A 24,391-nucleotide genomic window follows, 5' to 3' on the forward strand; every position below is an offset into this window, starting at 1 on the left:
TTAAGGAAAACCTACACGCCATGCGCTATATGTTGTTGTCAGTTAATTTCCCTAATAAAGGCAAACAGCTCTACACGTCTATTACAGCCATTGTAAGGCTCTATTGGAATCTTTAACACTAGTTTCTATGAATGTCTCAACACTATCAATGTTCTTTCCCTTGGTATGTAAAAATGAGTTAGCGTAATTTGGCGGAACGACAGACACATTAAAATCTCTGCATTTTTGTTTCGCTAATGCTGTAAACGTTCATTACATTTTATGTCAAAAATGTAAGAATAGTGTACATCATTCCTCCCATACTCCGTTTAGACTTTCCGTACTAGAACATAAAAATTATTTCCCTTATATGTTGCTTTTTTCATGGCATAATTACTGTTTAAACACACGGGTTTTCACAGTCAAAAGCACTGGACAAGGCACTTGGGATGTTTACTTTATATAATTTTTTAATTAAAATATATTTGGCAAAGCAGCAGCATGCGAAATGCACTCATTAAGACTTAACACGTGTCTTCAAGTTAATGAGCCTTTTCGCAGTATATTGAATATCGGTCGCTGATAGTGTTTTTTTATATATAGCTTATAAACCACAATAGTTTCTAGTTCGTTTTGTCGATCTGGTACATGCCTGTGACCTTGGTGAAATTAGTGATACGCCCACTTTGTCGTCGCTACTAAAAATATCCTCTGCAATGAACGATGGGTTTCAGAAAGCTCATAAAGCTGGTGTTGGTTTCTTGACGTGCAGTTTATTTTTTTGGATAGGGTGTAAATCGGATTACGTTGCTGCAATAAAGGAATCTTGATACCAGACTAGCAAGGAATCTTTGTCTTAATGTTTTCACCTTTGACAGTTTGTTTACCAACCAGAAAACAGGGAGGAGTTTTAAGTAGTATAGACCGATGAAACAAACAATACCTTTGGTGTTCGTTCGCATTGATATATTAGGAGGAAAACGATGTAGCAAGCAACAAGGAACAAAGAACACGCCCAGGAACAGAAAATCATTGAAATGCAAGTTTCCACGTCACAAAATTATCACAAGCCGATTGAGTAGAGGGGAAACCCTGTTGCCAAGTATCCTCTTGAATTAAAGTGTAAAACGTGGTAAATTAATAATTAAGGAACCTTCTTAACGCCAGGTCCTTACGGCAATGTTTTGCGGAAAACTAATTAAACAAACTTAGATGTGGGGGTTGGTTAAACCTATTGAAAACAGTTTTCTCCACTTCTTTTTTTCTCTCTCTGTCGAAGAAATACCCAGTAAAAGGTTCTAAAGTTTCTTGTCTGGAAAGCAACTTGCTTGGTAGAAGTATCTACCTCATTCTATGGAGTGGTTTAGTCAAAGCACTTGTCACTTGGCAGTGAAAACGGGGAAAACATGATGCATGAGTGAACATGATTTACAAAAATATTTGCGCCATTCTGGGAGTCCTTTCTATTTCACCGTTTTAGCTTCCTGACTATTGACTTCCTTTCTTTCTTTTTTCCATGTACCATTAATGGTTAATCTAATGAAAACTGTTGAGACTGATGCATTGTTATACTTAAGACACGCTGTACACAGGTTATAAAGGCTCTTTCTGTTTTTTATCTCGGTGGTAGCTAACAGGCAATGGCATACTACACTATAATCTTTCAAGTTCTTTTCATCTTGATTTAGGAGCAACATTTGACATTGACAGTTATTCATATTAGAAATGTGTTCTGCCTAGAAGGCAAATTCGCCCTAGTTCTGAAAAGATCAACTATAAAGAGTAAACTGGTTAAATTTGAAACTAGAACATACTCGAAAATAACAACAGTGCCACCCAGTGTAACCGTCAACCAAAAGAATGTCGAGTTTACACAACAGTTGCCTGTGTCCGTCAACCCCCAAGGTATTTATGTCGAAAAAATCTACGAAAACGCATTTGAGTGCAAGAAAGCATTTCCCTCCGAGCATTTGAGAAGTAGTGACACCGAAAAAAGAAACTGTATGAAACAGTGTTATAGCTTGGCCACTGTAATTGAACGTCCTTGTTTTGACTGGGGCAGTTGGGGAATCTGCAAGACGCGCGAAGCAAACGTTTCACGAATTTAAGACTGTAAAACAAGAACTTTAATCATGCTTGAAATCTTGCCCTTATATGACCTAAAAAGTTTAACATTCGAGCAGATTGGTGTGTTCCGTTTTTCAAGTTGTGTTTAGCTTTCCTGAGTAGAGCAGAATTCGTTTATAACAAGACCAATTACATCAAAAATGGAGAGCTATTATGTAGTGTGGTGGGACATTACTGAAGCCAAAATTATTTCAACAGTTTTGCAGTCCGAACTTCTCCCAAAACAAGGAAATAATACGAGACACAAATTTCACAAGATTTCAGTTTTCTTGGAGAAGGAAGTAGCCTAGTATATTTTCAAGAGATTTGTGGTTTGTTCGATAGTGGCAGGTATTGGCATACACTAATGTGTAAAAATCTATTCACTTCTCATTTTCTGCTGTAGCTAGTTTATGAAAGAATCACCCATAGTTATGAAACAAATTTGGATGAAAACAGCATCAGGTTTTAGTTGGGAAATCGTATGATTTTCGATGACCAAAGACCTAAGTGAAAGTAGGTTAATGAGTTAATGAAATAAGTGAAGGGCTTTGTTTTACGGTAAAGAGTGTTAAAACCACATACATTGAGATCCTCTCGGTGACTAATTCCATTGCAGCCTATTTAAGACTGGCTCAGAAATAAAGATGAAATGTAGAGAAGTGGCACAACTTGCATTCGCGCAGATAGCATTCAACTTCAATGAGAGGTTAGTACATATACAAAGAAAAACGCGAGGGCTTTCAAGTGAACAGAAGTGAGCAGTATAACTAATCTAGTGCAAAAACATTAACACACTATGTGGCCCAAAGGGATCAGGTACAAATTAATGGCATCAGACCCGTAAATCGTTATGTTTCAGTGTATTCGTAGACGCGACAATCAGTCGTTTGTCGAGAGCTTGCCGATTTCTCACTTGATACAGTCATTGTCAAACGCTAGGTGGAATGTAAATTATAATGACAAAGACCTGGGGATATAAATTAGAATTACAAAAACGTTTACAAAGAGTAAAAAGAATACAATTTAAAATTTTCGACGAGCACGAAGAGAACCAGGGTCTGTGACAAGGCATACTGTAGACCTTAAAGAAGTTGATTATTGAACAGTGTATTCGCTAAACAATGTATAAAATTGAATTTTGGATAAACGGAAGTGAAATAGCCTTTACAAAGTACTTGCCTTATCGCAAAAGAATAGACATACCTTTGCAGTCTCTTCCTTCCGGAGCAGAAGCTACCAAGAACGAATCAATCGTTCAAATAAGATTTGAGAAGTGGAAGAGGCATGTAAGAATTTTGGCGTTAGAAAATCTTCCACAATTATGATAGTATTATCCGATTTTCTTTTCCCTGTTCTTCTCGACTCTTCAACGTCGTCTAATTCTTTTGTCGACTGTTTGTTTCCACGTTTGCCTTTATCCACAACGCCACCAGTTTTCAGTTCAAAAGATGGCTTGTTAATAGCTCAGCAATACTAGCTTGCATTAAGCTGGTGAAATGTAGTCTTTCAGTACCCAAATTAAAAGTAAAAACCTTGATTTTATCTCTGCGTTAAAGGGATTCATTTGTAAATGTAGTTCCATGAAAATACTCCCTGTTTACCATAAGCGAAGGTAGCTTCGCTAACAGCAACTAAGACGTTAAAACATTTCATTAAAACCTGACTGAAAAACAGCCCTCAGTCAATTTCGCGAAGACAAGTTACATGAGTGGATTAAAGTTGGTTTCCGTACACCTGGTGGTTGTCTTGTGCTAGGTGCACAGGAACGTTTCCCGTGTGATACAGGACAAGCAAAAGGTAAAGGAAAGCTTCAGTTATTGGTAAAGCCTTGTTGGTGTTTATCAGCTGAACGCGTGAACAGAGATGATTTTTTTTTTTTACTTCTGGGAGCCTGAAGGCAAACGATTTCACCGTTAATGGCGTGTTGGATGCATTTGTTTCCCAGTACACCCACGTGCTTTGTGAAAAATCTTTACAGTACAGAACAATAAGAATTGAACTGAAAAACATATTCAAGCTATTTTTATTCATGGGAGGAGAAAGGATTTGCCAATGTAATGGCACGAAAGCAATTTCAACCCGGCACCGTGTGCCGTCAGACAAGACATGCCACCACACAAACTTTCAAGAACACTCTGAAGTTTCAAGTTTCGACAAAAAAAAAAACGTTTTTTAGCGAAATAAAAGGGCCTGCGTACACTGTTTTCACATTTAAAGTATTTCTTTCTTCAGATAAACCGACAAATCTTCAAAGAATAATATAGGGCGGAGAAAGACGCAGACAAAGAAGTTTATTTTTAAAAAGGATTCGCAAATCGGTTAAGATACACCTAACGTTTGTTTAAGCGTCGATGGGATTACCGGATGAAGAAGTGAAAAGAGAAACTTGGGCCGTTTAATTTGGAGAAAAATGGATTTGCAACTACTTTGGCGTACACAGCATTTATTTCACAGAGTCCACATGCCATCAGACTGACAAACCTTGGTGGAACAGGTGCAATATTACGCAGCTGGTTCCCTGTAGTTCTGCTCAATGAAATTTTGGTATGCTTTTCATTTTTATCGCACGCGGTACCATGTAGGAGGGGATTTATTGTCTGAACAGATGGCGACTTAGTGATGTGATATCTCAACTCTACTTTAATATCTTGATACAAATTTTATGCTTTAATACCGATTTCAAACCTCGACACTAGGAATTCCCATATTTTACTATCACTATGGGACTTAAGTCTGTTATTCTTCTGGAAGGGAAACGTGTTTATGATTTTGAGAAAAACAGGTTGTTAATTGCTGAACAAATAAAGCGCCAAGAGCTAAGCTTGCAAAATGATACTAATATTTTGCCTGACTTTATTTTTATCCGTCACTGAAATGGTGAAAGGGCTTTTGTAGTTTTCATTTCACATTAGGAAGGCTGTAAAATGGCTTCTTAGTGTCTTCTATTGTCGTGTCTATTGATTATGGAAGGAGAAACCATTCACGGCTCAGGAACGGTGCAGTTGTCGCAAAATGTCGTAAACAGCATCCTACAATTGTGGAAAGTTCTGCAGCTCCGCCTCTCATATGAAAATTCGTGCATGGTTCACTTTCTTTCAATGTTCTTTGTATGTCATCCATTCACTAGGGTACCCCACGCACGAGGACATTGTTATACTACCCTGAACTTTTACTTCCCAGGGAAATAACCCGCCTTAAGCGAACACAACTGTCAAGAGGTGCTTTGGCCAAGGAGCGTGTTAGCGTAAGCCTAGAGCATTTTCTAGAGAGCAGTTGAAATTCACGAAAAGCTTAATGAGTGGTGAAGGGAAACAAAAATTAGATAGTTTTCTTCTATTCTGCGCAGAGGACTGATTCAGCCACGCCCTTGGAGTTTTTACTAGTTTCCACTGATTCACAAAGCCCCTAAACCTCCATGCATATAGTGACTTTGTACAATAATTGTCTGGCGAACAAAAGGAAACATTTCCTGCAATACTTGAATAGTATAGTTTTCGTGTGCCTTGATCCAGCATTCGTCGAGAATGTATGTTTAATTGTTTATAGTTCGTTTTACCGTTCATTTAAAAGCACCGACGCAAATTCTACATTTCAACAATATTTTCACGTCGCTCGAAAGTTGTCAGAGCTGACATCGGCAAGGTAATAATGGTCAATAATTTTGCACGCAAAACTGATTAATTGTCATAATATTCTTGTTCAAGCGCTATTATAATAAGTAGTGGGCAGAACTCTTAAAGATTCTTCTGATTTATCTGTATTCGTTCAACAGAGTGGTGGCAACTCTATGATTAAAAATGTTAAGAAGTCTTCAGGTTGATTTTTACTAATGCTGAGAAGTAACGCTTGCGTGCCCGTCTGTTTCCTTTCTACTCCTTCATGCGTGGTATATTGTCGTTTTTAATAAGTGCAAAAGTGTTGCGTTTTGACAGACTGTCATTATGTTCGAGGCCTGTCAACAAAGCAATTTCCTTTCTTTGTCTTCAGTGTTGTTTCTTAATTTGGTAGTCATAAAAGGTGTCCGTTTCTTAAGTGAAACAATTGAAGAAGGCAGTTTAGAACACCAGTGTTCCACCTGAAAGACTTGTGGGCCTCTGCGAAGCAAAACCGCCTCCTCTTCATGAAGTCACCCTACTTGTGGCCACATTATTTCTGCCTAGAAACGCATTCTTTAGTTTCCTGTGTAAAAGTTCTTCGTTTTCTTGGTGTAGGGAAATATCATTGTCTCTTTGGGATGCAAATAACGAAAAACGAAAACAGCTAGGTCTGTGACAAACAACTCCCGGTATTATGGAATCAAACAGACGGTTTTCTGGAGAGGCTGTCACGATTATATTTTCAATTATTCCCAAATGTACATTGAAAAGTCGAACTGTCTTATTTGCTTGCCTTTAATAATCGTTCCACTTGGGTTGCTGTCACGTATGTCACTTCAGGCATAATATCTGTTACTATCCAATCCCTCCCTGCTCGCTTCACGTGCTACGTTTCTCAAACTTGTAACAGTGAATCGTGGTTAGCTACAGGTGCAATTGTTCTAGACTTAGAAAAAAGAAACAAATATTCTTGCTTTCCTGCTGCTTCTTACGCCGTTTCTAGTGCCCATAAATGTGGTCTTCCTTTGCTGTGGGCGCACCATGCGATCGCTTTATTTTCACAATCACTTAACGCTCACACTGATCACTTGATATCTGTAAGTTTACTTTTTACTGCGCGAAGTTATTTTGAAAAATGATATCTGTTAAAATTGACCATTGTTAAACGAACCAAAATCGAAGAGTATCCTGCCAAGTAGCAACTGCAACTTTCCCAAAATGTTTTGACTGGTGTCATTGCTACTCACAAAAACGATGCATTTTTGTCTACTCTAATGAGTCTGAGAATATTACACATTATTATAAAGCAAAGGGGTTTTCCTGTTCTATTAATTTTCTTTCGCTTTTGATTTGTTCTTGGGTGAATCGTTGGTTCTTGTGCCAAATATGTTCTTCCGTGGGTTGGTTTGTTAGAATCATTGAATAAAAGGGGGGCCTGGACGGTTGGCAAACACGATCCGACCACAAAGAAAGTGGTCTATCGTGTTTAGAGAGCCCTTATATCTCTCATCATTAGAACTAAGGGTGTTTATGGCAGGATAAAAGGCGTGGCAATGGCAAGTCCCGACTGTTTATTTATAAAGAGAAAGAAAGCACTGAAAACGCGGTAAAAGAACAAGTCTCGCGATGCATTGAGCGAGCATTATATTTATGTTTCTTCTTTCAATTCTCATTAACAAATACATAATTTTGAATCATGATCATATATATATCTGGATTAATTTTAAAAGGCTATCTATTTGCATTTACAAAATAGCATCACATATAAACAAAATACTACGAAACTGTCGTCATTACTCAAATATGGTACATCATATCAACATTAACACCTTTCTTGGAAGAAACTGTTTTTAAAATCATACAAAAACTGATTTCATTGTCTAAAATTCTCTAAAATGTCCTTTTTGAAAGGAAGAGTACAGGCTGGAATCATCACACGACAGTGGGCAAGTTTAATAGAACTCTATAATAACACGGCATATCTATTCATTGAATTTTTCCTATAAAATCTTCATAAACCGAAAGTTTTACAAACTTTCTGCGAATATAATCAATAATTCTATATTATATTTCTGTATGTCTAAAAATACTTCACTAAGGGCTATCGACGTTCAACGCGAAACAAAACAAGTCAGGCGTAAATCAGTAAACTTTGTTCATATTTTCGTTCAACCTTAACTCGAATGCATGTCCATGACGGGCTGTGTCATTGTCAACACATTTTCAGACGAAATTAAAGTGGGTGATGTTTGTGTGGAAGGTATAAGCTGTGCTCCCGGGTGTCCAGGATGACCCGGGTGACCGGGGTGATGAGGATGAGCGTGTGGGTGCCCTGGTGGGGGCATCATCATAGCATGTGGGTGACCAGGAATATACATGGGCTGACCCTGGTGGACTGAAGTTGGAGGCATAGGTGATCTGTAGGCGTGTGCGGGCATTTGAGCGTGCATTGAATGTGGTCCTGCAGACATAGCTGACATAGGAGGTATTGTACCAACTCCACTCACTGAGGGATCGCCTGTTTGGATGTACCCTCTTGGTCCAAAATGTGGCGGCTGTGGGACTCCACCATCCATGTGGTAATTGGGATGTGGAGGAGGGTGGTGCTGATCTGGGTAATATCCTGGGGGTGCTCCCGGAGGGCCAAATCTTGGTCCCGGTGAAGGAAGACCTTGTCCTAACGAGTTTTTGCGCCGTCTTGACTTGAACACCGTGACAACCGGTGACTTTCCTGCTCTGTTCGAAGCATCTATCATCGGCTGAACAATACGTCTTCTGGCGTTGATGAACCTGCCAAATTAATGAAACAGTTTTAACATCTTGCTCCTGGATGTTGGGAAACATCAACAAATGCAGTGACAAAACTTTCCGGCAAGACACGAACAGGAAGGTAGAAGAAAAAGGCACAGAAAATAAATATTAGACTTGCAAAATTCTTTTCATTGCCTGATTTTCTTTGCTGCTGAACAACAGCATTTAAAGCTTCCTTGCTTTGTTCACTCCTATGTCCTTTATCACTGACAGGCTTTATTGAGTCAAGCTGGCATGAAAACTGAAAAAAAAAAAAAAATTTGGAAAAAATAAAACACAAAAACAAGCACCCTCACCAGTTGTTAACTTGTAGGATAGTTAGACCGGTTTCTTGAGCCAAAGATCGCTTCTGTTCCTCAGATGGGTACGGATGCTAAAAAGGCAAAGATATTAAAACTCGTTTATTCCACGCTTTACATCCATCCATTGTGATGGAGGACAATCGGAATTACAAGAAGTAAGTACAAAGGGAAAAATTGTTATTACTCTAACAAAAACACGACACCCGAACAGATTTCGTTTCCGTTTTTAAAAGACAGATACCACTGATAAGATCAGACGTAAACGAGAAGTGAAAAAATATTTTGAAACTTTTAGGTTTTAGGTTCTTAAGCAGTTACATTGCGTGAGACAGGTTCTCAGAAAAACAAGGGGCCCAAACTGGTGCCACAAAGATCAATGCCTACACCAGTTTATTTTGAGTTCCTCTGCTCTCAAGAATTAAAGACCCCTGGAGTTTAAGGAGACTATTAGAATTTCCTACTACGGTTCAGTCGTTCTTTGAGATTACAAAGAGAGAATGAGAATTAAAAGAAGTTTGCTTTTCTCAAATTGGTACAAAGTAAAAGATGCCCGTTCGGCGATGTAGTGCTTTTTCCCACCAGCTTGTTTTGTTCTGTTAGTGCACAGCACCAAACAAGCAAACAGGCCTGCTGCTTATTGTCGCAAACTATGAACTGTGGCAATTTGGTTATCGCTTAGGGTCTGTTCTAGTGAATGCTAAAAGAAACGGAACAAACATGGATAAAGGAATATTTTTTACCGTTAAATGTTGAAAAAGCCATGCCTTCATTATGTTCGTGGCAGCTTTAGGGAAGATCCCTCTTTTCTTCTGGCTTTTCTTCGACTGTTCGTCGTCGGTGTTGTCTCCCGTGCCATCTTCCGAGCCAACAGACGTGTTTAACGATGGGTCTGAAATGAAGAGGCACGCCATGTTTTCTAAGAAAATACTGTCGTTACCGAGAGCCACTTCAAGACCTTATTCTGTTACACGTAGCACTGAGAGAATATTGAAACAGACAGTAATGAATACGACACGTTGTTAAGGCGATCACATTTGCAAGTTTTATCCCCTCATTCACTTGAAAGGGTTTAATAGCGTCGACAGGCAGTTTTGCATACAGGCAGGATTAGGCTCGATGTGACAGCCTAATTTTCTTGTGTAGGCTTGAAGGTTAACACTCTCTGGCTCCTGCCAAAGAGAAGAGGTTTACAGCAACACCTGCTACTCTAGTTTCCTGTCAAAAATCACAAAGACCTACTTGACACATTCCCAGAACTTTTCGCAATAGCGCTATTGGTGTCATTCAAGACAAGACAACCTATTTCCTTCAAACACATATTAGTGAAAACACTCCAAGTTCCCATCGAATAGATGACTGCGATAAGAGAGCCGCGATATGCACTTCTCGGAGAAACAATGGGGAGGAACGGTTTTCCTTTGTCAGTTAGAAAAGGAGAAAATATTTTCCTTTTGCGAAGACACCACCCTACACTCAAGTACCTCAACTGCTTTGCCCCAGTCACCTTTTTTTCACAACAACGTATGCCACATTATGCCCCTTAAGAAGCGATAGTGTAAATAGTGGGTGGAAAAGGGAGGAAATGTTAGCTCAGTGTCTTGGATTAAGTAAACATCACGAAAGAATGCTAAATACTCCAAGTCAAACTCCTTTTCTCTCAAAATGACATCTTTATGAAAATGAGGCGAAACGCAAGCAAACATCTGGTTGGAAATTGAAAAGACCTGAAGGAAAGAGAAAAATAACATGGAAACGCGGTCGTTCACCTCACTAAATAAGAGGCATGCTGCGGAGCAATGAATTTGGTACCTAAGCCTACCGGATTATTAGTGGCAGTAAAAACTAAATCCTTCTTAGCGTACATGCGTGCATTTATGTCACTCGATAAGTAACATTCGTCATACATCAACGAAGGATTAACAAAAGATCATTTTCTACATTTCAATCGAGGGCTTTGACTTTGTTGTTGAAATTTTATAACCGAAGTAAAAACTAAAATCTTTATCTCTTCTCGCTTGTTCTCGAGGAAAGTTCTTGCTTAAAATCCTTTGACAAGAAGCAATTAAGTTAATCGAACGCTATCACCGCGTTTTACTTTGGCTTTGTTTCCTATCTCTAAAAGCACCAAAACCGTGATGGGAAATTTGAGCACGATTTAAACTAACTTCAACAAGTTGATAAGACAGTGAATGGCCGACCAAGCCTAAAACCCGCGTTATTTGAGCTTAATTAATTTGGTCAAGGGGCATTGCCAAGATAAAAGACTAGAATTTCACCACCATGAGAAGAATTTACAACAGCTAGATGCTTGAAATTTGACACTCCCAGCACTTGGATGCTGACAAAATCCATCAGGTTCACTTAAATACTTACAACAGCCCTTAGTCATACTAATTCATGTGACTCTTCTTTCACCTGGTATTCGCTCGTGACAGCAATAAAGCTCTTGAAACTGTTTTCCGTGAGGCATCTTCGAGAGGGCATAGAAAGTACGAATTCCAAAACCACTTGAAAGCCACAAAAGTCTTTAAAAAGTTAACGATTGTGGAAGCGAGGCGAGCTCGATGAGAAGTGGCGCGCACTAATTTGCGAGAGCTCGTTCCTCTTTGTTTTTCACTTCTAGAATCCCGAAACTAAACCCCGGAGATTGTAGATATAAGTGACGACAAAAGCATAATGAATTATTGGTTGACACTACTTCAGGAAATTACTGGAGGAAATTGCAAGAGGCTATCTTGTCAGATTTATCAAAGAATCAAGAAATACTGTCAAGAATTGAGACAATGACAGAAAGGGATGGTACACATGCACTTAAATGAAAGGCAAGCTATTATCGGCTTCAATATTTTTAAAATACACACATTTTCCAACTTAAGTGAGCTATATGAAATCTTGACAACGAAGGCTTACGTCGTATAAAGACAAGAAGCTCTTGTCAAAATTGCCCGAATAACTGACATGGTCCTGCGGTTAATTAACATTTGGCTCCATTCCTGGGAGAAAAATTGCTGATTAGTGGAGAAGCCGAAATTCTCGAAAGAGCCTTCGTTTCTGACAGGCGAAGACTATTTTATAAATATTCTTTTGTTCATTATAAATGATTTCTTCAGTTTTCGCTTTTCAGAAGACTTCATGTTTGACACTCTGTAAACGAAGATGGCACATCTGTTACTAGCTGTTAATTTTATCGTCTCTTTATTGTCAAAATAATTTCTCCAAACGATTTTCTTTTCCTTTGTTTTGTCACACAAAGCGAACTAGTATTAGGAGGAAAAAAATTCTTGCCGTTCGCCTCGCCCTAATTGTAACTTTTCTTTGACAATTAGTGATGTTTGTACTAGAAAATATTCTTGTCACCTCGCAATCAAAAGAAGGCGTTCACCGAATGGAAAACACGCGATAAGCTATCCGCGAACTTTTTAGGGCTCATTTCGAAGCCTCATTATCGATCCCTGTCTGTTTGTCATTTGCAGACACAAAAAAAAAAATCGAAAGCGCTCAGGAAAACGTCTTCCGTGTACAATGTTTTGCTTGTGCTAGCAAACGACATTTAATGACTACAACCTTATGCATATGAGGGAAACGTAGCAGAATTTGCATATGCCTTATCCTTTCGCGTCGTAAAACGCGTAAAGTGATATTCTTTTTAATTACCAACAGAAAGAAAGCCTTTATGCAGCTGTGTCAACAGAGACATAAAGCTTTCAACTCAATAAAAGCCCACAAGAATAGACGTAGGGCTGAACCAATAATTTCACTGTTCAATCCCACTCTTTATATAATTGCCAACGTGGATTACAACAATGGCCAAGAGCTACTCATTTAGCATAATAAAGGCGCGATAAAACAGTACCCCCCGATAAATTCTCCTTTTAGTGATATATTATTGAAGACATTATTAAAAACACATCGAATACGGAAACAATTTAATAAAGAAGTGATAGAAATGTCGCTTTTAATAAAAGCTTTAGTCATTTCCTCACCTTCCGGAGTTGTGGGCCCATCGACCCCAGAGTTGGACGGTGGTCGAGAAGACGATTGAGAGTTGGAGCCCGAACCGGTGGCTTCATCTCCTTGACCGGGTTGCCAGTTCGGAGGGTTCGGTGGCTGCAAAGTGCGAAAAAAAAAACAGGCACAACGATGAGAGATAGATCGCGAGAACTGCTCGTGTTATCTTGCGAAACACGAGGAAACAATTGAAATCCTTTCATAAAGTTGACATTGCGTGAATAAGAAAAGCAAAGCGAGAGGTGTAAAAATTTCGACATCTAACAAACTTTTTGTCAGTAGTGATTGTGAAGAGGTAATTGACAAAATCCCACCTACAACAAAATTGGCCCGTCGTGCTAATAATTCTACAAGTTAATCTGCCATTTCGTTCTTTCATCCCCGCGCTCTGTCTGAGTGCGCGCTTGTTTTACCTGTCTAAGGTGAAAACAGGTAACCATTCATTTGTTAGTGATTTTGTCAGGTTCAAAACGAAGAGGTGTGAATTTGATCTTAGATAAATGCCTAGTGTTTGGGACACGAAAGAACCTTTTTTCAACACGTCAATCCGCCAAAAGAGCTGTCTAAGCGCAATAAAAACTCCTAACAACTTGACAAAATACAACGCCATCACAAGTGTCCAATTGATGTTTTACAAGATGACTTTTTGTGACTTCTTGTGACGGCTCGTTGTACGGGCCGTCTTTAATACAGTAACCACACAACAAATTGTTTTCACTTCTCTATCCAACTTGTTGGACAATGAGAGTTTTTAAAACATCGCCGCGGGGCGCAACGTAAATACTGCAGTCAGTAATTATCAATCAAGCAATGTGTCCTGAACACTTAAACCATTCGCCCTGGGCCGCACTCGCTGCAGGCAGTTCGCTCTTGATGCGGGATCGCCAAGACAGTAACACTGCGGTATCATTCTCGAGACTTATTAATAGCCATTCATCCACTTAGATGATAATGTGATGTTGTGAGAGAAATTTACACCTTCAAGAAGGTCGTCCATGAGACGAGAAATTTGCCAAAGAAACAACTGCGCCCTAGCGTGGCGCTCGGTCGTAAAGGATGACACATCGAGTTACAGTACCTGTGGCAGGGCGCTTTCTGGCGGTGAATCGATGTCCAAAGCATCGCTGTCGCTTCTGCTTTTGCCTATGTTTTCCTTCTCGTCCATAACAAGATCAATGGGCATTTTCCCCTTAAGGCAGGAAATGTAGCGCTTACAAAAGTTGTCACACAGCTCGTGCACCTAGAGCGAGAAAACAAGAGCTGTATTGGATTATATAGAATTTGTTTTTACAACGGAAACAAACTCCCCCAATTTAAACTTGACTATAGTGTTAGCTCGAAGAAATACCTTTAAAATCCATCGAATAAAAGCAAATGACAGGGCGAGATTAAATTTCTAACTAAAGATAAGCGTAATGTATGCATTATGCAAATTCTCGTCTGAAAAATGTCTGGAGCTTCTTGCCTATATACACAGATCTGAGAGCCTCACAGAACTCGAAAAATTTCCTTTACCTATCTCCTTGCAGAGCTAGCTTTTGTCTGACTGCTCATGGCTGACTAGAAGATGACACCCGCGACATCGCAAACTTAAATAAATATTTTCTTACCTTTTCTAATTCCAGGAGGTGAAATCTCAAGACTTGGATCGATTGAATCATCTAGAATTAAAATAACCCCAAAATTGGCCCAAAATCCGCACAGAAAAAACAAGATTCCTTCATGCTACAAATCGCGACACCGAGAAGATACAAAGCACTGACTGACTGCTGTGCGTGTATAAATCAACGTATAAAGGCGTCGAAGCATGTGGCAACATTTTGTGTTATTTAAATTCAATCAACCGGGTTCGTATTAATATTTTAACACGTCCACCTTTGAAATGATACCTTACGGTTTGGGTAAACGAAAACAACACTTACCAAACTATCGACTTCGTGGTTGGACGAGAAAAGCGTCTTGTCACTCCTGAACTGAAAACACAACAACAAACGGAAACCATTATGAGATTTCGGCCGATCATCCTTAGTGTGTGACTCGAGAATAAAAACTGCAGCACTTCAAGGACGATTTTGACCGATCACGTCAGACTAGCATATCACTGGGTGCCCGTCCCCTGAAGGCCTGGGGGAAAATTGTAACTACTGAGCTAGAAACTGTTAACATACCTGCTTCGAAAATACCTGGATATCCTCGTTGAATGAAGCAGACGAGCACACGTCTCCTCCAACAGCTCCCGGTTCCCGAGGAGTGCACGTTGCCAACTCGCATTTCTCGAATATGAGCGCGAGAAGAGGGAACAGTGAATGCCTGGAATTAGAGCATTCATGTTAATGAATAGAGTTCAGTTAATAAGCGTCCATTTAGTGTGGTGCAGTGAAAAGGCCTGCGATCATGATCCTGCAGGATGTCTAGCTGTAAAATAGCCAAGACGTGCGCTTGTTACCGTCATGTGTAACTCTACCTATTTTAGCATGTGAAGTTGACAGCGATCACTAAGATTCTCGGATAGATCAGTCGATCGTGAGTGAGTGATACATTTAGCATGACATGCAAATCTGAGCTGTGAGCCGATCGTAACGTACGTACCCATATATTAACTCCTTATCGCTCTTATGAATATCAGAAACGGCGCTCATCGCATTCGACACTCCTCCTCCAGAGGCTGGCGTGTGATGGTACGGCGAAGTGGCGCTCGTATGGTTCATGTGTTGTATCCGAGCTGAGCGACTGTGATCGTACATTGAGGTTGCAACGTCCATCGCGTAAGGGCCCACTTCATCATAAGGCTGCAAAATTAAACGATTTTGTCAGCTGTTGCGTAAGCCTCCTGCAAATCAGAGCGGAACAGCAGCGCTAAACAAGCACAAAATGATGCACACACACCACCAGAAGCCGGCATCACGGGTAAACGGAACGCTCGGTTACTGACCCGTTGTGCCATACGCTGCTTATTCGCTCCACTCCAGGGTTACGAGCCGCTTTGTGGAGGATTGTTATCGTAAAATTGCTGCAAATGTTTAATCCTGAATTCTGACAATCAGTTTAGGGCTAACACAGTTGGATAGCTTTCTAAACTTACAACCCGTCAACTCAATGTAAGGAAAAGATGTGTACGGCCGTCAACACAACTAGTAACGAATTGTCAAGCCTGTCTCGTGGCTTTTGGCCACAAGTCTGTCAATCACCTTTCAAAATCTCCATGGGCCCTTGTCACGTAATGAGCGTGAGAGAGTTCGACAGTTGATCAGGTTCGCCGAGCAGATTTCGGAGAGAATTCTCTCTCTCAGGAGGCTTTATGAACCAGCAAATATATTCAGGAAGGACTTAAGGTTGTATTAGACTTGACAAGGAGTCTCAAACATTAATAAGCTTTTTCCCTTAAAATAGAACAACGCAAAGTACTTTGGAGCGGAGGCAAAGCCATTAGTCAATTCTCCTGGGTATTTTCATAAAAACCAGCCACTTTTCAATAATACCTGGTGGAACCAATTAGCTTGACGGACCAATCAGAGCCCATCTCATCCGCCAAGCCAAATAATGTGTCTAAACATTTCAATCTCCATTGTCTACGCCATCGTGGTTCTTTACGCAGTATCTGGGGCGTGTCATTCTTTTCAAAAGCTTATAACAAAGTAATCGAGTGCAATTTTGACCGTGTAACTAAAGCCCCGATTGAATGGCAGTTTATTAAAAACACGCTGTGGGCTTGCCATAGGCATGGTTTCCGTGCTTGCATGCTTCACATTTCACACCCCCATTTAATTAGAACACAAAACAATTTACAAATGTCTCGATGCGTTGGGAAGTATGTAAAACAACCCATTGTCGTTCTTGATTGACAGCATTCTAACACCTGCTGTTAATTGGCTTTGTAGTGTTCCTGACTGGGAAAGGCTTCCCAAAACAACACAAAATGAACTTTAATAAATGCGTTTAAAACTCAAATACAGCTGAAACAAAGGAAAAGAAAGAACATGCTGGTCAATTTGGACTTTGCGCTATCAAAAAATTTGCGCCTTCTCGTTCTGGTGGCCGTTATTGAATTTGTCGTAAATTGAAAGTAATTTTGACGGATTGTGTTTCACTATCAATTTCCTTGTCTGTTTGATAACGAAGAAACGTGACGCCTTTTGTCAAAAGCTGTCAGAAAGGCGGAGAACAGCGACATTCACCTGAGAACAACACATCCAAGCTAACATGCTTGAAACCGCATTAGATACTGTGTACTTGTCAGGGCTTGCTGTGAGGTTTATTGTCATTAAAGTGAGCTAAAGTTGCGCTCTTTTCAAAAGCTGATCCTTCGCGTAATCCTAAACAATTCGCGGCGATCGTGTTCGTGTGTTTACTGACAGCATGCCAAGCAATGTTTACGCGCCTGTCCGTACACGTCTTCCCGTTGTTTTGCAAACTATTATCATCAGCACTTTGAAAAGCTCGTTTACAACTAAGGCAAGTGCCCTAGACTAAGCGCTCAGGTTTAGCGTAATCTTGAAAATCTCTGATTTATTCATGCAAATTAAATACGTGATGTGGCGGGCGTAGAGAGGTGAATGTAGGACCGAAGTTTAGTTTATAATTAGCAACTGAAACTGGACACTGCTGTATATGTGCTCCCTCCATGCGAGTAAAATTTGCGCGATCACCAAATAAATCGAGAGTTGAATTTTGAAATCAGTCTTCACACTGTATTCATCTGATTGTGCGATCCTTCGATTGCCCTTTGGCAGAACTAAACGCAACGAGAACAACAAAAAAAAAAACACTCAATAACACTGCAGGCACCCCGGCCAGATGGCGTAAACATTAGCATTAAAAGACGAAGTTATGACAAATTTGTTCGCGTAATTTTAATCATTATCAAATTAATCCCATGCGAGGTGACTTTTTTCAGTTTCCAATCTCCATAACGATTACCAAACCTTGCGCAATTTAAAAACATGCTGGCGTAGCTTGGCAAGTTTGGCATCCACCTCGGGTTTCACTTGCACGATAAACAGCGCGCGGTGTAACATAATCAGCTTTTGCTATCGCCTGGCAAGATGTGGTTTTTGTTCGCGGAGCGCGCGAGATGTGTACGTCTGAACCGAATAACTGTAACGAAAATTTGTTTGTCACTCGGCTTGTCGTACATTTCAACATTCAGTCAAGCAAGTGACGTTCTGGCGAAAACCTTCATCCTCCAAGCTGACATCTGCTAATTAGATCCTCGTACTTATCTACCCAGCGCACGACAATGATTAGCCGCATGAAAATAATATTAAAATCATTACGCTTTGCTTTGCAAAAGAATTTCAAATAAATACAGATAAAACAGAATATACTCAGATCAAGAAACCAAGATTGCCGACGAGCTTGGAACGTAAATAATTTAACTTAGGCCTAAACAGACGCATTTTTTTAATCAACAAAGCAAAACCGCAACTGGCATTCCATTCCAGAAAAAGCTATGCATCAGAATAATTTATCTGCTCAGCATTGCGGACCCTTGTTATTGAACGCATTATTTTCATTGATCAAAATCTCATGGCTTGTTTTCTGTTATTTTATCGACATCTTGTTTCGCTTAAACGCAGAATGAAAGACAGCGAATGAGAGCGTTCGACAGGGTGATAACTGCTCGACTATTAAAACCGCGAAAGGTTGATGTATGTGACAAGCGAGGCTTGAAAACTACGAAAGTTTTGACACGTTATAATAACACACAGTCTGATATGATGCCTTCGAGGTGTCTGGTCACGCATCACTGGACCTTTTGCATTTTCCTTCGCGCCACAAATTTACCGCGGTCTCCATTTCGTTTCTGTTCTTTTTCAATAACATGGCAGCTTTGCTTTAATGAAGTTATGCTTCAATACTCGAAATTTCTGACAGATATATATCTGACAAATAATAAAAAGGCTTTAAAAATGTTTACATTCCCTGCGCTTTCCTTTCTAAATGCCAGACCAAGGGGGTTGTTGGTCTGAAGCACAGTCATTTCAACCTGTATTCTCACCCTGCTGTACACTCTTGTACATCTTTCTTTTATGGATGATAATGGCATAATCGGCGAACAGCCTCTGGATTGGTGACAAGGCGACGTCCACACTCGGCTGGCTTTTAAAGGACTGTTTGAAGTTTGTATATCATGCATGAAATTAGAATGGCTCTCCAATATTCACAATAAAATCTGTCATTACAAGCATGGCCCAAGTGTCAGGATGTCATGTTGCTGTTTATTTCTTTCGCTTACGCTTTTCTTTACCGCTATGTGGGGGGAAAACAGAGTGTTTGTGTTATCCGATTAAAAAAACCTTTGCCCCTTTAATAGGCATTAAAACTGCCACCAGATTTATTTACATCTCTAGGATATGGTATCTGTGAGGACGGTGTTCAACACAACAGCCTTGATTTGTCGCAAAATAAAACCATACTTCAATTTCACAACAAAGGCATGACAACTATGTCGTGTCCATTAGGACGCTTTGTAACACTCTTGGCGGTTAGCAAATGGGTTAAGTATTTTAGGATTAACTATGGCATCAATCAAATGCGCTTCAAAGTCACTTTACGAACGAATTCAGCCTTCTTTGGAGTGCAGATATTAGGAATTATAACCTGTATGCGGAGTATTAGAAAGATCTGGAACTTCTTACGAGACAGTAGGTCAGTTACTAAACCCTGGTAGGAGACCTCTGGAGGTTTGTTGTATATACTATCGATAAAGAGGGTGGAACTGGTGTTGTGATGGTGTATAAACATATCTGCACGATACGCAATTTTTGGCTCAGTCGTGCCAAAATAAAGGCGACGGAGGTCATGCTGGAGTGAAAACTGATCTAAACTGGAAACTTGAAAAAATGAGAGCTGGTTTCGAAAGAGGAAGTTTTATCACACGTTGAGCTTTTAATAAGTAACGTAGAATAGCAGTGCTTTTATTTTCAAAATCACCACACAGCATCATTTTGAGAACATAGCGACCCGGCAACTACCGCCTTCAACTGATTTTAAACTGACGACTAGCTAAAGCCGCCATTAATTGTATTGCCTTTGTCCAGTTGGTAAGGAAGTGTGTTTTAGCATGCGATGTGGCTTTTTGAAAGCTTGCTTGGCTTGTTTGTATACGAACATCAAATAAACTCTGCCGCTTTGAAGCGATTCAAGATTTACACTGTAATCACTTTTCGCGAATCGTCCAAGTTTTTCTCTTTGTTTGTTTAAAAGTTTGAGTTTCCCTGCGACCTGCCTGTGTTCATTGTGAATTCTTATGGCGTGGAAAGCCAGCCGCAGCTATTTACCACAGACATTTTCAATCTCAACTTTGTGACCCTGCCACAGAACCTTGAATATTAATGGCGGATAAACGAGTGAAGGCGGTAAAACCCTTGTTGAAACAAAATGAACCAATAAAACTATCCTCACCTTCAGTTCATCACTTGTTCGATCCCCAAAGAGCCAGCTGGGCTTTTCGTTACGTTTATCAGCCTGCGTTCTGATCTTATTAAACGTCTGCAGTTTATTTCGAAATCGACCTCTTGGTACTTCACACGACTACTGTTGTGAGCGACATATGATTTCAATATTCTGCAGACAAGAGATTCGGTTTAGGATTACACTTTTCGACTTCTCGACGATCCGTGAACTGGGTTTCTTTCGGGAAAGAGATTATTCACGCGCCTAAAAATAAACCACTTATGTTTTAAAAAAAGCAGCCTGAAGTCATCGAAGATGGTAAAGTGCTCTCAGAGGAAGAGGTTTTTGAAATTCAGCTCGACCGGCCATCAGGCAAGGGTTCATAGACTGGCATGTATTTCCTTGTGTGATATTCGTGCATCATTTGAGTTGAAAGGGAAGTTTGCTCTCCAGCGAAGCTACTTGTACTGCGCGTGTACGTTCAGCTTCGCTTGCCTTAAAGAACCTCTGTTGGCGTACTAACACAATACTGCAGCCGCAGCTTGGTGCGAAAATTAGACATGAATAGACAGATGAGCCTTGTCTCGAGTGAGAACTCGGCCAATATCGACCATAGGTAGGCCCATCCGTTGGTGGAAACGAGTCAGTCATCACGGATTTAACATGGAATTACTCTGCCAGCAAAAGAAATTTTTCACTCCTATTTTCCACTCCTATTTGTGTTACATAGATGTGTGTCATGGTGATGAAAAGACTACTTATACTTCTGGCGGTTGCCTTCGCCTCCATGTTGACATCTGCCCTCCATATTGGTTTCGCCTGTTCGCAAGAGAGGCATGTTAAATTTAATCGTTGCGCTGGATCTTTGCATACAAATCCTATTTGCTCAAATTAAACTGTAGGACAAAGGTTAACCTTAGAAAACTGTACTTTTTGACAGCATCTAAGTTTCACAAAATCGGGTACGAACTCGTGGAAAAAGGTCCTACATGATGTAGGTTAGTATTAAATTCGCAGTTTCGTTAGAAAGAGTGGCTTTAGGTTTTAAAACCACTCAGCATTCATACTACTGGTATTAAACAAGTTGTGTAAATAAATTGATGTAAGAACAGTGGTTCTATATTTGTGAAATCTTTTCTTGGAAACAAAGTTGCTCTTTATTCGTCGAGTTATTTATTGCCATAGCTCGTCATTTCAGTCCATTTCAGTCCATTTCAATCAACTGGTCAAATTTTGACAACTTCGTCGCTAAACCGCTCAGCACTGCTAATGGCTTTCCACTGTCTTTTTTTAATTATCTCAGCGAGCAAAGGCGGAAAACCGAAGGTTAACCTGGGTTTATTTAAGAAAGCTTTGGACTTGTCACTCTGCTGCCCGGGAACGTTTAGCACCAGACGATTATGATCGTCAGTTTCAGGTCGGGGTGCAGTAGTGCGGTCAAACACGTTAGCCGTCCACGAAACCGGAAAACGCTTTGTAGAACATACTATAATACCATTAACGAACTTTACTTTTCCATCAATAAAGCTGCTAAACAGCTTAGGGAGGAAAGCATGAGAAGTGGATATTGCATCCGTGACAAATACCGGCCTCAGTCTCTCTTTGGAGCATCCTAGACACGAGTGACACGATAACAATTCACGTTTGAATTTTCTGTCGACCTTTCACGGAGTGCTTTGTCGTTTTCCGAGGTACCAGGTTATTCTGTGCCATTGCTATGTTTACGTCAAGAATAAAGATCAAAGCGCAAATTTTCGTGTAAATTTAGGATAACCAAACAATAATCTTCCCGCCCAAAAATTCAACGCTCTCCCGCTTTGGGAAGGAATCTCCAATCCGGTCTTGTTGTTCAAACCCAAGTCTTAAGTTCGTCCAAATTTGCCTTGTGAATGCACAGTATTAGTCACGTTTCTTTTCATAAACCGTTTTGCTACCGTAAAATCGTATTAGAGGCTTTTTGGGGGTTCTGCTTTTTGAATAATCATTCCGTCGTTGTTAATCTTTGTGGTAGATGTCTGTCAACAAAAGATGGTTCTGAAACTACTTTGGAAAACACTATTTGAAATTAGTTTCAAATAAAAGTCTGTTGACATCAAACGAAGGTGGAAATTAGTAAGCCTTTCAAGGGTGAGCTTGACGAGCCGAGGCAATCTACCTCAAGCGCGAAAATCGGACGATTCAGTGAAAAGTTGTCTCAAGTGTCCTTAGCTTTTTCACGCGGCCGAGCAGGTGGTTGTGGATATGTTCTCCTTTCTTTCTTTCTTTTTTTTTTCGCAAGGTACAGTCTCTTCCTTCCTGTAGTGATTGTTCGTCAATGTGTTCTAAAGTACATGGTCCAGCGCCAATAACGTCCATGGTGTTAAATTAACTTAACATTTGAAGCCGAATTCCTCATTGTAAATCGAACACTGGGCAATAAAAAACGTGGTCGACACTTAAAGATTGGAAACCTCTTCGCTCCCCTTCGCGTTTATTTCTTGCCGGTTACCTTCATTCTATGTCGCTCTCAGACTGTTTTAACATGCCGTGCGTTATAGAAACTAACTTGAAATAAGTAAATAAAAAGCACGCGGTCCTTTTCAAGCGTAAGCGTTCACTTTACAAGTGTAGTTTTATTCTTTTATGCGACTGTCGATGCCGCCATGACTATTAATATGCCGTGTGTCGGTTGTGTTGACTTTAATTTGAAAAGGCCTTGAGTTATAAGCTGTGACATTTCTTCAGAGCAGCGATCAATGCACATTTACCGCACAATTACAGAGTGGGCCGAACAGCAATCCGAGCTTGGATTTGTACCGGCGAACGAATGATGAGCTTGCGAAAGGCATTCGATCAGGTTTTTGCCTCAGCGGAAAGAAGCAAAGGGGAACTTCAAAAGACATCGAAGAATAAATGACGCCACTGATGTTTACAGAAAGGAAAAAGAAAACACTCACAGAAGTGATCACGCTTTTCTTTCATGGCATAAACAATCTCTGTTCGTTACTGCAGACTGCATTGGTGCTTTGGGAATTTCACGAGCCGGTGGCGAATTGTGTTTCTTGCCTTAACATCGACTAACTCGTTGCCAAGACACTTTTTAAGGACGTCGGACACTTCAGAGCATCGTAAACGTGGACTCATTATTTTGAAGTACAGGTCTACTTTATTCGCTTCATAGTAGGCGTGAAGCTGATTTCATGCCGAATATTTCATTTTCATTAAGTGTTGAGGATAAGCCGCGTCCGAACGTTCTTTATTTCGAGAGGTTGGTTATTTGATAGCGATGGAAAGCGAAGAAGCTGTCTAAAATGTCCACATCTGTCTGTCAGAACACGGGCTTGAGGAAAGCGGATGAAAGGCGACCGAAAACAAACTTAACATACCAAAAACACTAGGCAAATGTGGAAAATATATTTTATGCTTATATATCGCGTTTCTTCAACTCCTCTGCTCATTACAAGCTTAGAATCAGAAAACTCTGAGTTCGCTCTCGTTTCAAACAGTATAGATAGGTATTTTCTTCAAAACGGGTCAAACCTGAGATGCTCATGATCATGATGCTTTGAGAAATGACGACCACCGAAGAAGTTTGTTCTGCATCTTCGAATTGCAGTGACACTGATGTGGCGGAGGCAAAGCTATGATATCAGGTAAATAAGAATTCCAGTTCAACCATAATGGGTTGTTGTTTGGTCTAAGCATTCAATATTGCCGGCAGATCGTGCCATTCGCTCTTGTATGTACTGATTTTGCTGTCAGAACATCCACTTCCATGATTACAATGCCTCGAGCTGAGTTCAGATATGATGAACGGTATTCTAGTGCAAGTCAATCGAACATTAATCATCTGTGAATGCTTTGTCAGCTTAGTGTTTATTAGTTTTCACTTTGTGTGCTGTAAACGTGTAAAGTTTTAAGTCAATTTCTATTTTAGTTTGTTAGTTTGCTTGAGGTAATCCGGCGGATATCGCGGCTCAACTCGCTAATTTTTCCACGGCCATTTTGTCTTCTTTACAATTGAAAAAGAAAACTGTGCTAATAGTCACGGACTTATTTCTCGCGAAAGCCTTGCCATACAATACTAAGTGATACTTCGAGAATTGTACTTAAAATTGTATGCTCAAGTGTGTAATGGGTCCACCGAGTACAAAAACTGTGATCCAGTTTTATCAGACACCAAACTGTTATTAAAATGTTCTCAACGGTTAA

At 40.1% G+C, this 24,391-nt stretch overlaps 1 protein-coding gene across 5 annotated transcripts in view; it reads right to left on the minus strand.

The window, feature by feature from the left end:
- Positions 1-5,804: 5,804 nt before the first annotated feature.
- The window catches only part of LOC145483509 (homeobox protein Meis1-like), a 40,691-nt gene continuing 22,104 nt past the window's right edge, over positions 5,805-24,391 (minus strand). Inside the window, exons 1-10 of one of the 5 annotated variants that reach the window (XM_081462034.1) lie at positions 20,210-21,098; positions 15,395-15,594; positions 14,974-15,115; positions 14,728-14,778; positions 14,416-14,466; positions 13,884-14,045; positions 12,781-12,904; positions 9,538-9,686; positions 8,792-8,868; positions 5,808-8,474 (exon numbers count right to left, since the gene is read on the minus strand). In XM_081462034.1, coding sequence (XP_081318160.1) covers positions 7,859-8,474; positions 8,792-8,868; positions 9,538-9,686; positions 12,781-12,904; positions 13,884-14,045; positions 14,416-14,466; positions 14,728-14,778; positions 14,974-15,115; positions 15,395-15,567 — 1,545 coding nt within the window. In that variant the 5' untranslated portion in view covers positions 15,568-15,594; positions 20,210-21,098 and the 3' untranslated portion in view covers positions 5,808-7,858. Of the gene's footprint in view, positions 8,475-8,791; positions 8,869-9,537; positions 9,687-12,780; positions 12,905-13,883; positions 14,046-14,415; positions 14,467-14,727; positions 14,779-14,973; positions 15,116-15,394; positions 15,595-15,691; positions 15,936-20,209; positions 21,099-24,391 lie in introns of those variants that run through there. The other 4 variants (XM_081462032.1, XM_081462033.1, XM_081462030.1 and 1 more) reach the window with 4 other exon arrangements.

Source organism: Orbicella franksi, chromosome 4 (genome assembly GCF_964199315.1).
Source record: "Orbicella franksi chromosome 4, jaOrbFran1.1, whole genome shotgun sequence".
Taxonomy (NCBI): domain Eukaryota; kingdom Metazoa; phylum Cnidaria; class Anthozoa; order Scleractinia; family Merulinidae; genus Orbicella; species Orbicella franksi.